General features: G+C 34.9%; 1 protein-coding gene across 2 annotated transcripts in view; it reads left to right on the top strand.

Moving 5' to 3' along the window:
- LOC309509954 (NACHT, LRR and PYD domains-containing protein 3-like) overlaps positions 1–15,079 on the top strand; it is a 113,332-nt gene extending 98,253 nt beyond the window's left edge. For both annotated transcript variants that reach the window (XM_082184969.1, XM_082184970.1), the window contains 4 exons: positions 7,862–8,032; positions 12,661–12,831; positions 14,266–14,441; positions 14,910–15,079. In XM_082184969.1, coding sequence (XP_082041095.1) covers positions 7,862–8,032; positions 12,661–12,831; positions 14,266–14,441; positions 14,910–14,914 — 523 coding nt within the window. In that variant the 3' untranslated portion in view covers positions 14,915–15,079. The remainder of the gene's footprint in view (positions 1–7,861; positions 8,033–12,660; positions 12,832–14,265; positions 14,442–14,909) is intronic.
- Positions 15,080–15,774: the final 695 nt, after the last annotated feature.

Below are 15,774 nucleotides of genomic sequence, written 5' to 3'. Positions count from 1 at the left end.
TTTGATCTAGTGAGTAACCTAGCAGCAGAATTTGGAATAGATTGCAGTCGATAAAGAACAGATTTGTTAAGTGAGGAGAAAAGTGAGTTATAATAATCAAATATATTATAACATTTCTAAAGACACTTATTTACTGTTGTGGTAATAAACACTTATGTGTTAAACTGCAAGCATGAAGTTATAAGGCAACGCAAATAATAGAAATAAATGATAAACATGAAAATGGTCTTGATATAAAAGCTTCAGGTCAGGGGCATTCAGTCCGTATACTGTACGCTGTGAATGCTCTGCAGACCCAAGCCATTTAAGAGAATGAGTTTGTGGACTCGCATATTAATATTAATAAATATGACTATAAATTCCCTTGTCGTTTGAGGTGTAAAATAAAGCTTACATAATAAAATTATGGTAATACTGTACATATGTTACTGTCCGTCATTTATTTATTTGCCATTCGACTTTTTTTTTCAGATAAGTGCCAGATATAAATAAAATAAAATTAATTTTCTGTAAAGCTGCTTTGAAACAATATGTATTGTGAAAAGCACTATACAAATAAATGTGAAATTAATTGAAAAGTTATGGAGGGTTTTGGGTAAGTGTATCCACAACGCTGGCGTTATTATGCATTATCATCATTGTTTCGCATTCTATGGAAGCATATGGGTAGCAATATTCAATTTGAAATGTAATATGCAAAATGATAATGCAATATGTAAAATGGCAATGCATTTCTGTATTTAAATTTACGTTTTCCATTACATTTGTGCAACATTTGGTGCAAAATTAAAATGAAAATGATATTATATTATTTACATTTGCCATTTCATACACTAGTTTTAATATGTAAATTGAACATTTTACCGCTTTATAAGTTGCAAAAGTAAAATTAAAATGTATTACAGAAATGATTAGATATGTTAAACATGTTCAAACAAATAATGTAGCAAAATGATCATTCAAATGTTATTTTTCTTAATTGCATTTACACCCACAGTTAAGACACTTGCGATTTGCATTTTCATTAAATGTCCCGCAATGAATGAAGCAAAATTCAAATATGTAATATGTTTTAATATGTAAATTGAATACATATTTTAACATATTTTAAGTTTGCAGTGGCTTCATAAATTAATAAAAATATAAAAAAACAAAGTACACCTGATACACATTTCTTTGTTCTTCATTTTCTAGAACTAGTTTAAGAACCTTGCTGTATTTATATGTAATTAATTAAGAGGAAGTACACCGCCATCTTATTCTGACGAAAGTGACTTGAACGCACTGCCGTAAACACGACTTCCCAGGAGGACTTATAGACGATGACTTCACACAGTGATTGACAGGGTGGGAGGGGGCGGGGCCAACTTCACACAGTGATTGACAGGGCGGGAGGGGGCGGGGCCAACTTCACACAGTGATTGACAGGGTGGGAGGGGGCGGGGCCAACTTCACGCAGTGATTGACGGGGCCAACTTCACGCAGTGATTGACAGGGTGGGAGGGGAGGGGGCGGGGCCAACTTCACACAAGGCTTGTTCGACTTCATGCAGGTCTGCGCAGACCGATCGGCGGCTGACTTGAAGCAGTGCATGCCGGTTAGAAATTTTGTCCGACTTGATAAAGTGCCGACGCCATGTGACTGTGACATATGCCATCAAAGTGCCGCGAGAGCGATTCGAGAGTAGCCGGAGAACTCAGCCAGCGCAGCTTCTCAAGAGCGGCTGCACGAGCTCTGATGACGACACAGCTGTTCCACGATTGGCCGGATTCACCGCATGACAACGATCACGTGTGTTTCGTGTTTATTCGAACACCTTTAGTTCCTCTAAAGCTCACAAATCAGGTTTTTTTATAACAGTAAACACTCTTTTCATGTAGTTGCGATGTTATATTGTGTCATATTTATCAAATTAAAACTGATTAAAAAACGTAGACTCCACTTCATTGATAGAAGTTTATGTTGAACTTTATTCTTGTTCAAACAGACGCTGTATGAAGCAGTACATAAAGCATTGAATAAAAATGTCTCTGAAACATCTGTGTATTATTTGGCAAATATTGAATTTATTTCACTTCAGCTGTGGTAAAGTATGCAAACACCACGTGAGCGGTCACTACGGGAACCAGAAAGTGTCCGACTTCCAGTGGTGGACAGTAACGAAGTAAATGTAATTCGTTACTGTACTTAAGTAGCTTTTTTGCGTATCTGTACTTTACTGAAGTATTTAAATTTGGGAAGACTTTTACTTTAACTCCACTACCTTTCAAAGTCAAATATCTTACTTTTTACTCTACTACATTTTCAAAATCAGTCGTTCCTTTTTATTTATGAGTGGATAAAAACTTAACTGGTCAAACGAGCCACCTATCACAGTAGCCTACAACGTGCGCGCTTTGTTTTGAACTTGCCTTGGTGGTATCTACTAAGCGCGAACCAGAGCCGTTAAATGTGAGAATTGCGACCATAGACAGTAGCCTATATAAGAGGTTGCGACACACACAACGACTTGAACCGGCGCTGCACAGACCGATCAGTTTATGACATCAAAGTATAGAGCGAAATCGCGAGAGCGATTGAAAAGCATACAGAGCCATATACTCTCTAATCACTCTTGCGGTATTTTAATGTCATTCACCGATTGGTCTGTGCAGTGTGCCGTTTCAAGTCGAACAAGCCTACTGTGATCTCGCCGCCGCGCGGTCACGTGATTCGTGTAGCTATCAATAGTTCCAAACAATTTGTGTTGCCAATAATTTTAAGCGGGGCAGAGAGCAGCAGCTATTAGCCTATTGCAGCAATTATCGGTAAATACTGACGCAAAATGAACACTGCTTATTACCTTGACACTAAAATTACCTGCATATAATAGCATTTTTTTTTTTTTCTGAGGAGTAGCAGAAACACTGCATTAATACGTTTTGGTGTTTAATTTTTTAGGGAAATTGGCTGCTCCAATAATGTAGTGTGTATATATATATATTCAATGGCATTGTGCAGGTTTATGTGAATGTATCATAACATTAGGATGTTTATAATTATGACCATAGACGCTTGTGAAAAATATGTACAGTAAATACTGTAAATGTATTATACCTTATGGGATCAGTCCCCTTCCGTCCAAAATTAAACACACAAAAAATGTATTCAATTCAAATATATATATATATATATATAGACTAATTAATGTCATTTTATTAATAGATTGATGTGCCAAGAGTGACAGAGTCTTCACGTAGACTGAGTTAAGCAAGAGTCTTGTGACAAAAATTATAGTAGGACATTATAGCAATAAAAAAAATCATAGTACTTGGATACTTAAGTACATTTGAAGGCAAATACTTTTGTACTTTTACTCAAGTGAATGTTTAAAGGCAGCACTTCTACTTTTACTTGAGTAATATTTTACCTTGAGTATCTTTACTTTAACTCAAGTACATGGTATGTGTACTTCGTCCACCACTGCCGACTTCACGTGTCCATTTGCAGCTCCTCCCCACCTGCACTCGACTACTCTCAAGAAGTCCTCTCTGCAGCCTGTAGCACGATGACGTAGCTGGATCAGATCCAACACGTACTGGACGCTGTTACGCGCATGCGCGGTGGTGTGTTTGGTGACGTCATATAGGCCTATGCATGCGCACTACAAGAGAGTTGATCAGTGATGTGATCAGTTTGTATTTTAAACTTAAAATCTTTTTTTTTTTTTTTTTTGTGCATACATGTTATACAGCAAATTAAGAGGAACCTTATGTACAGATCACTGTGGAAAAATTAGCCATTAAAGAAGGAACTCTTACCAGACAAAATATCTTTAAGCACTTTTTTTTTTTTTTTTTTTGACATCTGACAAGATTTCTTTTCTTGATGCTGTTATTATTTTTGCATTTTCTTTTGAATGTGTACTGGTATGTTAAGTTGTTTACAGACCATATCTTATTGTAGCTTTAGGATTAAAATTACAGAGACAATTACTTGACTCATGTTTGCTTCCACTCAACAGCAAATATGACCTGAATAAAATAAAATGGCTTGATTTTAAAATGTTCTGTATACACGCATTAAAATAATAATAATACTTGCGGTGACCACATGCTATTAATCCATCAAATTTAGGTTTAAAATCATGTGATTTAAAATGTTGTAAAATGAACTATTTTGCATGTATGTAGAGAAAAACTAGGATAACTTAAGCATCACATTTATGTAAATAATTATTCATCAATAATTACTTATTACTATTTATCAGTACTACTACTACACAGGTTAGAACATCATCTCAATACAATATTGAGCATACTAATACCCTCAAAATTAATTGGATAACATTTTGTTTGAAAAAACCTTCTTTGTGGAATTTTATTCCTAATTTAATTTTTGACCGACTTGGGGGTCTTTCTTTTTTACTAATGTGTGATTATAAAATTGACAAATTGCCAGTGAAACTTTCTGCCTTTCATGCTCAAGCTTTATTGGCTTGGAAACTGATCTACAAGCACAACTTCTCTCCGCACCGTTTTCTTATTTGGAATAACCGTTGTATTTTGTATAAACACAAAAGTATTTTTTTAAAAGCTGGTTTGAAAAGGGTATTGTTTTAGTTTGTCATTTGTTTAACTCTCAGGGATACCTTATGACGTATGACGAGTTTCTTCTGCACTTTAATTTTCCTGACTCCCAAGGAATTTGCTCTTGTATTTTCTGCAATCAATTCTGGTATAATTTCCTTATGTAGAAGTGTGTTGTCATCAGTTGATATGGCCATAATTAACCCAGCTGACACAGTATGTGGCAAAATTAGTTTTTTACAGTACAAAAACAATAACCAATCTATTCGTTCTCTATTTTTAAAGGAGTTTGTCACCAAATCTTGCTCTATTGCTTATTGGACTAAATTTGTTAATGACCTTGATTGGGAAAGTGTCTGGTTTTTACCTCAGAAGTTTTTGGTTACAAACAAGGTGAAAGAAATCTCTTTCAAGATATTGCACAAATTCTACCCTGTCAAACATTTCCTTAGTAAGTTTAAGACATTGATGTAAGTTGCTCGTTTTGCTCTTTGCACTTGGAAACAGTTCCCCACATTTTCTGGCATTGTAGTCGTGTGAAAAAGTTACGGTATGAAGTGTCTGTTTATTAAGGAAAAGGTACTCTCTAATTTAGTTTTGCATTTTGAAAATGTAATTTTTGGATATTCAAAGTATGATAACAGTGTGATTAAGGAGGCTTTTGTAATTAATCTGTTAATTTTATTAGTCAAATTTCACATCCATAAGTGTAAGTTTTCTAACAAAAAGCCCCTTTTCTCAGTATTCCTTAAAGAATTTGAAAATTACTTTTCTACTATTCATTCTAGTACTAATGGAAAAGCTATTAAGACTGTTAATTTGTGTACTGTCTTCAAAATCGTTGATTGATACAATGGTATTGTATTCTTGTGATTTATTATTATTTATTTAGATTTGTGTGTGTGTGTGTGAGAGAGTTTTCTTTGCTCCCCTGACTCTAAAATTGTATGTTGTATTGTTTTGTTGTTTAAAAAAAAAAAAGTATATTGAGTATACTAAGACCAGCGCATTATAACCCAGAGATCGGTACTGCGCATGCGTCTATGACGTCGCCAAAACACACCACCATCCAGTATGTACTGGATCTGATCCAGCTACGTCATCGTGCTACAGGCTGCAGTGCCGGCCCGAGCCTTTTGGGGGACCTAAGCAGAATTTGATTTGGGGGCCCCCTCCCACCACGCGGAGTCACCTGTTTGATGATTATTGACACAAATGTCACGATATAATGTTACATTATAAATGAATACAATGAGGTTATGTATTAATACAAAATAAATACTTAATAAAAAATAGATACTTAAAAAGTTTTAACTCTTTGAAACTTCTGAAAACAAACTGTCACAAAACATATTAAATAAATCATTTGCAAAATATCCTCCAACGTTTTGCAACACTTTGCAGTTTGAATGATGTCTTGTATGAACATGACGGAGTATCACACACACACACACACACACACACACACACACACAACATATTCCAGCATTGTAATCTTGCAGCCTGTTCATTATAGCCATAATAAAATATAATAATAAAATAGTCAACCTAACATATAAAAATTGCACTGCTCTGTTTAAATAGTCAGAGGTATAATTCGTACATTCATAGTAAGCACCGCTCCACTGTGATGTTTCCAAGCACATTTTTGCACATGTGAAGAGGATGATTTTTTCCGTCGATAATGGAACGTGAGTGAAGTAAAAAGCCTATAATAAAGAATAGTTTACCATCCAAATACATCACGAATGTTGAAACATTTTGATTCTAATGAGAGAGATGCGTGAGCCCAACGCCGCTTACTTTCACTTTCGCTTTAAATTATTTCGTTTCGGCTTGTTTATAGTTATTTTTTGTATTCTTGTTCTGTTCTGAATATTATTAAATTTAACTTCATTTAACTTAAATTTAAATCCAACTTCACGCAGTGATTGACGGCGGAATGCATTTTCAATTTGCACATTGAATTTTGCTTCATTCATTGCGGGACATTTAATGAAAATGCAATCGCAAGTGTCTTAACTGTGGGTGTAAATGCAATTAAGAAAAATAACATTTGAATGATCATTTTGCTACATTATTTGTTTGAACATGTTAAACATATCTAATCATTTCTGTAATACATTTTAATTTTAATTTTGCAACTTATAAAGCGTTAAAATGTTCAATTTACATATTAAAACTAGTGTATGAAATGGCAAATGTAAATTATATAATTGAATTTTCATTTTGCACCAAAAGTTGCACAAATGTAATAGAAAATGTAAATTTAAATACAGAAATGCATTACCATTTTATATATTACATTTCAAATTGAATATTGCTACCCATAAGCTTCCACAGCGTTCTCATTGGTTTGCTGGCATTTGGGGGGTTTCATGTGAAAGGAAAGCTGACTGTGAATAGAGCTACAGGGATGACATCAAAACCTGGAAGACTAATTCGCCACTGGTTGCCTCTAATTTATGGAAGATTATTTCCGCCACGAAATAAAACAATTTAAAAGATAATTGTGACTTTTTATCTCACAATTCTGACTGTTTTTCCCCTCAGAATTGCAAGGTACAAACTCGCAATTCTGACTTTTTCTTGCAATTGCTATTTATGTCACGCAATTGTGAGTTTGGCCCTGTCACAAACGGCACCCTAAACACTCGCGGTCTTCCTCTGAGTCCGCACTTTCCTGACGTAACGCCACTTTGACTGTCGTGAACAAGTCAGCTGTGGAGCTCGCTTCAGTGTGCATTTAGGGCACATATCGACCGCAGAGGGGCGCTCGTGAGTACCCTTCTGAAACCTAACATTACTAAATGGGACACCCTATGGACTTAATGGGCACGCAGAAGCCATTGTAAGTCTACAAGACTGAAAGTGCATATGAAGTGTGCCATTTAGGACAGGGCCTTTATATCTCGGTGAGTGGATTCTGACAAAATGAAACACCTCTGATTGGCCACTGCGTTCAATAGACCAACAAACATGACTGTGATTGGCTACATTTCTCACCGCTGTAAAAACATTTGACGTTCTCCAGAGCTCAAACACAAAAACACACTTGAGAGTTTGCCAGTATGATATTATTACAGAATCAACTGAGGGTGATCTTGCATTCGCTTGAGAGTGCTTATATTTAAATTTGACTTTGTGATGTTTTTTTTCCATTTTTTAATTTAACAAACTATTTGTGATCAAGCATTAATTGACGGACCCCCTGCAGTACGGCTGCGGACCCTTGTGTTAAACTGATCTGATCTGAACTGAGAGAGTGAAGAGTGTGTCATTGTTCTCTACAGGTTGAGTGATTGTGGAGTCACAGATGAAGGTTGTTCTGCTCTGGCTTCAGCTCTGAGATCAAACCCCTCACACCTGAGAGATCTGGATCTGACTGGGAATAAACTAGGAGATTCAGTTCATCTGCTCTCTGCTGTACTGGAGGATCCTCACTGTAAACTGGAGAAACTGTGGTAAGACGAACTCTCTGATAAACACATATTTTGTCCTTGGTAAATATATTCTTTATTAGTAATGTAATAGTTTTTAACTTTTTTACTCAATGATCACCAACTTTGCTTGTTAAACTCTAGCTTGTTTTCGGGTCTGAAGAAGGAGTCCAACCAAACAATTACACATCCACACAACACAGATGAGAGACAATTGAATACATTTTATTGAGAGCTCATTTTCTGTACAATTATAGTTTGACCAGGAAAACCAAAACCAGTATTTTATGTGTGATTCATAGACACTCAGTTAAACAATAAATTACAAGTGATACTTACTTCAGTCCAAATGCACATTAAATAAATATTCAGTTAAATCAGTGAACATCACAGGTGAGCCAATGCTTGATTAAACATGCTAATCCTAAAACATAAATGTTCTCCCCAGTGTATACAGTACTGTGCAAAAGTCTTAGGCATGTTAATAGACTTCCATAGGAATCGAAGAATGCGGAAGTAACGTCAAAGTTTTGTATTGCAGTAAATATCATTACAATAAGGCAAAACAAGACTATAATAAATGTCCTAAAGAACAGAGCACAACATAAAAAAAGGAAAAAGAAATAGAAAAAAATTATAATATCAGGGACAAAAAGGTTTCTAATAATTACAATTTCTTTAATAAATTGATTAATCTTCCACTTTTCAATGTTGACATTCTCTGATCCTCTTCGGTTTAAAAATGGCCGAACACATTTTTAATTTAATTGTTTTGCTTCATCTGAATGGGATGACACTTGGTGACGATTGTTGTATTAGCTTTGTGAACACACACAAAATAATCATAGACATGATTCGGATATGGTAAAGGGTCGAAAAAAAAAAAAAAAAATGTCACTCTTGGTTCCTTCAAAAATGACCGACAGGAAATGAATGGGAAATACGAAAACTCAGAGAAACTTTTGGTGGTACAAACTACAAATCAGCCGCTGTGCAGAAAAAAAGTGCACAGCAATGAAGGAGTGACACTCTAACACATCAAGAGTGCAAATAAGACCGACCCACACACACACACACACACACACACACACACACACACACACACACACACACACACACACACACACACACAGAGAGAGAGAGAGAAATGAACTGGTAAAACTGCAACAGCAAATTTTGATAATATGCTAAATAAAATCAATAAATGAAGAAAAATACAAAAAAGACTCACACACACACACACACACACACACACACACACACACACACACACACACACACACACACACACACACACACACACACACAGAGAGAGAGAGAAATGAACTGGTAAGACTGCAACAGTAAATTTTGAGAATATGCGTAATAAAATCAATAAATGAAGAAAATACAAAAGAGACTCTCTCGCTCAAACACACACACGCACACGCACACGCACACACAAACACACAGAGAGAGAGAGAGAGAGAGAGAGAGAGAGAGAGAGAGAAATGAACTGGTAAAACTGCAACAGCAAATTTTGATAATATGCAAAATAAAATCAATAAATGAACAAAAATACAAAAAAGACTCTCACACACACACACACACACACACACACACACACACACACACACACACACACACACACACACACACACACACACACACACACACACACACACACACACACACACACACACACACACACACACAAATAATAATTGTTTGGTCTTATTTTAGCCTAATAGGTGTTCCTGATATCTGCTGCATATGCAACAATACATAAATTACAGTTTGTATGTACATAGTTAAAATAATATTTATTATTATAATTACATTTTTATTCCTGTTTTTTAACCTACAGTTTGATAATGATTGTTTGCTGTTGTTATTTTATTGTTTTTGCTGTTGGATCATAATTGCTGTTCCCTTCTGAAGTTTTATTACCATTTATAGAATTAAACTGAATAAAATACCAATTAATTGCAAAATGTCTGTATAAAGTGTTTTGAATTATCACTATCCATCCCTTATTTTGTTAGATTTTTTGAATTATCAAATACTGATTAACAAAAATGCTTGCATTGTGTTCCTTTTCTAACCAAACGTTATTGTTTGATTGTAATCATAATGCAAAACCTGATACTTATGTAACAAAAATATCTAAACCTTGACAAAACTTAGTCTTTTAGAATGTCTAAATATATATCCAAATACATTTTAAAAAACTAATAAAATGGAGAAATCATGTCTAAAAAAACAATGGGAATCAAAAAGCCTCTCTATGTATTTATATAGGGAGCAACAGTACAGCCTACAGGCGGTTACACGACATTACACAAGTTTTTACTTTTTAACGCCACTGGATGACGCTTTTCTCACTTCAAAAAATGGATTTTAAAGGCCTGCACTAATGTGACATGTTGCATTTATTGAAAAAAATAAATAAAAAAAGGAATTCTAATGGAACAAAATGCTCATAATTTTTTTTTTAATAATTATTGCATAGTACCATAGAAACCTTTCTAAATTCGAAATAATAATTAAAAAAAATTATTTAACAAAAATATATTACATTGGTTTTCCTGGAAAAAATAATAATAAAAAAAATGACATTTTAAGGCTTCGGTCACTTTTGACCGTGTACGGATTGATGCTGGAATGGTTAATGCACTATCAAATACATCTCCATTTCCAGACCTATACTCCAGAACACATACACAAAGATTTCCAAGAGGGAAAGGAAGGAAAGGTAGAAAGAATGCTGAAATGAATGCACACTTATGGTGAACACAATGTAAACACAGCTTCCAAGAGGTAATACAATGTAGTACTAAATATGTCACATTGTTTCATGAGTTATATATGTCACATGTTCACATTGTCATATGATTTACTAAGTCACATGGTTTTACTTCTTATGGGAAAAACCCTAGCGTAGGCAGAGGAACTGATGTAACCAAAACGTTCCTATATATATGGGTGCTTTTGTATGAGTGAGTGCTTTTTGATTTTGATGTCGATGCAGTCCTGGAGAGAATCAATATATCTTCAGATTATTTAGACTCTTCATTGATAATTGCTCTGCTGAAATTTATAACTTGACATACTCGGACGAGAACAAGTTATTCATATATTGCTTGAACTGCATATAAGGTATTTAGCCTTTGTGAATCCATTCACAGGACTGCCCTGGAATTGGATAGAGCTGAAAGTATTATAACCTGTAATCTTTTGTTGATTTGCTACACATCTTATATTGTATAACCAGTATTTTAATCCTTTGTATAAATAAATTTTATTTTATAAAGACAAGTACCGTTTATTCGTATTTCAGCTCATCACAAGACAGTTCTATAATAATAGCAATAGAGCATTATAATTAGAGTTTACATTATTGATTATTCTTCAAGAAGCCCTTGGACAAGATACTGCTGGACGGTAAGCATAACTTTTGGTCCATAGGCTCGTACTTGTAGAAATGTATTGTTTCACAGTAAGGTTATTATATTCCTAGATTTGCTGATATATATTAGACAAGCCGAGGGAGACTATCTTTGTAAACCTGACCTGACAGCACAAGGCTATTCTAGATAACTTTGGTTACTATGAAGCTAATCAGGAGATGAGATAATATCAGATCTCACAACAACCGCGAAGGAGCCAAGTGTGACCCCTAAACGAAGAGGACCAGAGGGATTTACAGTAAATCCAAAATTCTTTTTAAAATACAGAAAACAATGCACTGAAAAAGTGTGTTGGATTTAAATGATTGAATCATGCACATCAGCTCCACATGAACCAATTAAGTTCAACAAAGATAATTTGTTCACATAATGTCAACATCGTGGAATCAAGTCATTTCCAAGTAACCCAATGAAGAAGTTTTAAAGTCATTTTAATATGGTTCCCTAACTGGATTAATTCATTCAATTTCTTATATTTGTGTCACATGACTGAGTTATAAGATTGTATTAGATTGCTACAAAACTATTAATTAGCAATAGCATATATTAGCATGCTAAATGCTAAGCATGAAATCTAATTGTAATATAAGTAATAAACATATTAGAAAAAAATATTCTTTTAAATGGCCATTAATGGATCATTATTGGACAAATATTTAGAAACAAAAATATCTTCAAAATATTAAATTAATATTATTGAACTAAAATATAGTACATTTAATTGCTAAAGTTACACTTCAGGTGTTACTAATGTTATCTCTTTATCACTCCATAGTTACAGCACTGCATGGTATTTGTCCCTCAGTTTCTCCTGAAGTTCATGGAGAACCGGCATCCTTTATAAAGCAGTGTAGAATATAGTGGCATTGCTTGTCAATACATTCAAATCACATCACACATTGCAATCTTTAATAAAATGGTCATTTTACACACTGTTTACACAGCGTCATTGTTCTCTACAGGTTGAAATATTGTGGAGTCACAGATGAAGGTTGTTTGAGGAAGATCTTGCATTCGTTTGAGAGTGCTTATATTTAAATTTGACTTTGTGATGTTTTTTACCCATGTTTTAATTTTTTAACAAAAAATTATTTGTGATCAAGCATTAATTGACGGACCCCCTGCAGTACGGCTGCGGACCCTTGTGTTAAACTGATCTGATCTGAACTGAGAGAGTGAAGAGTGTGTCATTGTTCTCTACAGGTTGAGGGATTGTGGAGTCACAGATGAAGGTTGTTCTGCTCTGGCTTCAGCTCTGAGATCAAACCCCTCACACCTGAGAGATCTGGATCTGTCTGAGAATAAACTAGGAGATTCAGTTCATCTGCTCTCTGCTGTACTGGAGGATCCTCACTGTAAACTGGAGAAACTGTGGTAAGATGAACTCTCTGATAAACACATATTTTGTCCTTGGTAAATATATATGTATTAGTTATGTAATAGTTTTTAACTTTTTTACTCAACGATCACCAACTTTGCTTGTTTTTTTGTTTCAATACATCTGAATATGTATTCTCTCGTTATTTCATCTGACTCCATGAATGAAAAGGTTTTAATGATATCTGTGGATCATTAATTGTGAGCGAATGTTTGACTATTCCTTTTAACTCTTTAATGCAAATAATGCCAAAGTCAGTTAGAATAATCAAATGTAACAATTTATTATGTCAGGTAAATGTATCATGCCAATTTCTTAATCATTTCAAATATAATCGATACAAAACATCAAATACTCTGGAAAATGAGAAGAGATGCAAACCCAACAATAAGAAATACATGAGGCTGAAGATCTCTCTCTCTCTCTCTCTCTCTCTCTCTCTCTCTCTCTCTCTCTCTCTCTCAGCCTCACGGGCGAATCTGAGGTACAGAAAAAGGCCTCGAATTCCCTGCTGCATTTCATTAAATAGCCAGGACCTCTTTCACTTGGAAATATCTTTTAACAATGGAAATTTGCATTCAGAGGTTACACCTTTGGGTGTAGGGAGACCATTTGTCTAGAGGCCAACCCCTCCTAGTGTGCTAGTTATCCATAAACTCTCAAAAACCTTATTACCTTTTGTTTTACTTATTTGGAAACGAGACATTTGTACCAGTCGCACTGTGACATTTTAAATGATACCAAACATGAAAAATACTCTGTGATAATCATTCACATTAAACTATACATTTTCTTGGGTGATTTACATGTGGTCTCAGCATGTGAGAGGGGGAGTGAGGAAGAGGAGGAGAGATGTGTTCTGAGGTGTGACTTTGCCTCACAAATGCTGAGTTCAAATGGTAATTTCCAGAGAGGTCCTTTGTCCTCTCAGGGTCTGGGTGCTCCCCAAACAGACTGTCCGGCATTTCCTAATTTATCAATTCTTACAGATTGAACACATGAGCTGCTCTTCAGGAACATGATTCTGCAGGACTGAGTCACTGAAATACACACTGTCACATCACAATCAACACTTCAGTCTCTTGATTTTAAACCGACTCGATCTCAACACATTCAGAACTGAGAAATGAAGAACATGCTGGATTTATTCTTGCAGTTCATCACGTTCATCTTTCTGCAGGGACTGTTTTTAAAATATTGTTTTCATGATTAAAACAAATCATTACTCCATACGTACTGTATTAGTACAGATCTAAAGACTAGATGTTTAATAATCACGTTTTGAGCTCTTTGACATTTTAGATCTCAGTCCAATGATCCATCAAAACATTTTATTTGTGCTTTAAGTTTGTATTTTCTCTTTAATAATGGATTCACTGCTAAACTGATCTGAACTGAGAGAGTGAAGAGTGTGTCATTGTTCTCTACAGGTTGAGTGATTGTGGAGTCACAGATGAAGGTTGTTCTGCTCTGGCTTCAGCTCTGAGATCAAACCCCTCACACCTGAGAGATCTGGATCTGTCTGAGAATAAACTAGGAGAATCAGCCGTGAAGCTTCTCTCTGATCTGAAGAATGATCCACATTATAAACTGGAGACACTATCTTGTAAGTAGATTATTTACTACAGATTACAAAATACAGTAATTTGTAACATATTTCGTTGGATTACACGAGCTTTGTAACCTAATCTAAATAATTTAGAATACTTTGGAATATTAATAAGGTTTGTAACACAAAGGGTCCACCAAACATAGGACTTGGTTTTCCCCTGCATATTATTTTAATGACATCAGTTTTACACAGTATTTCTTGAAGAAAAAAATATATTTTTAGGTTTTAGTGAACATTTAGTTTAATATTTTAGTAAAATATTTTGTATATATATATATATATATTATTTTTTTTTTACTGATGCAACACAATGCAATAAAAGCTGGGGTGTGTATATAACATTAATATTAATGTACTCTGTATGTATCTCTGCCTGTGTTTGTTCTGAAATGAATCTACTGATGTGATGTGACTGCAGTAATGTCTCATACTCCATATGTGACTCTGTGTGTTTAATTGTAGTTTAAGGATCAGCTGATGGTGAATAAGGAGCCGCTACAGAGACCGAAGACGCAGAGACCGAAGACACAGAGACTGAAGACGCAGAGACCGAAGACGCAGAGACCGAAGACACAGAGACCGAAGACGCAGAGACCGAAGACGCAGAGACCGAAGACGCAGAGACCGAAGACGCAGAGACCGAAGACGCAGAGACCGAAGACGCAGAGACCGAAGACACAGAGACCGAAGACACAGAGACCGAAGACGCAGAGACTGTGACATTACTATTTTTATTTATTTTTTTGTATGTGCAGCTGGAAGTTTTTTTGTTTGTTTGTTGTTGTTTTTTAACTTTTGGTTCAGATCCAAAGACAGTTTGAAAAAGCATGAAACCTTAATACATTTTCTTTGTGTACAGGAATGCACCCTTATGTCTCTTATGAACTGGTTTTACATTTATCAATGGTGAAGTTGCTCGGAAGTCATCATCTAAGAAATTCTTCTTGAACTGAAAATTTGTTTTGTTACTTAATTATTTAAACTTTCATGATGGTTTCACATTGCGACATTGTTTTTCTTTAACCTATTCTACACTTGTAAGTTTCACTCTCGGTCCCATCACCGATCAGTAAAAAAAAAAAAAAAAAACTGTTTTTTGTACAGTGTATTTACATAATAATTTGAATGTAATAAGATAACGTTCATTTTGGATGAAGACTTATTTAGCCTACACAAAATGATCATATTCATCTGAAATGATGGGTCAATCTGATGATCATCATGTTCACAAGAAAGCAAACAGAAGACAGAGCATAAAAGATTATTGAATTTACAGTTTGCTTGTTTTTGTGTGTAACATGATGTTTATTAATTTATTCTTATTATA

Source organism: Leuciscus leuciscus (assembly GCF_965113295.1).
Source record: "Leuciscus leuciscus genome assembly, chromosome: 11".
Taxonomy (NCBI): domain Eukaryota; kingdom Metazoa; phylum Chordata; class Actinopteri; order Cypriniformes; family Leuciscidae; genus Leuciscus; species Leuciscus leuciscus.
Note: the sequence above shows the minus strand (reverse complement) of the source record. Positions and strands in the feature narration are given on the sequence as shown.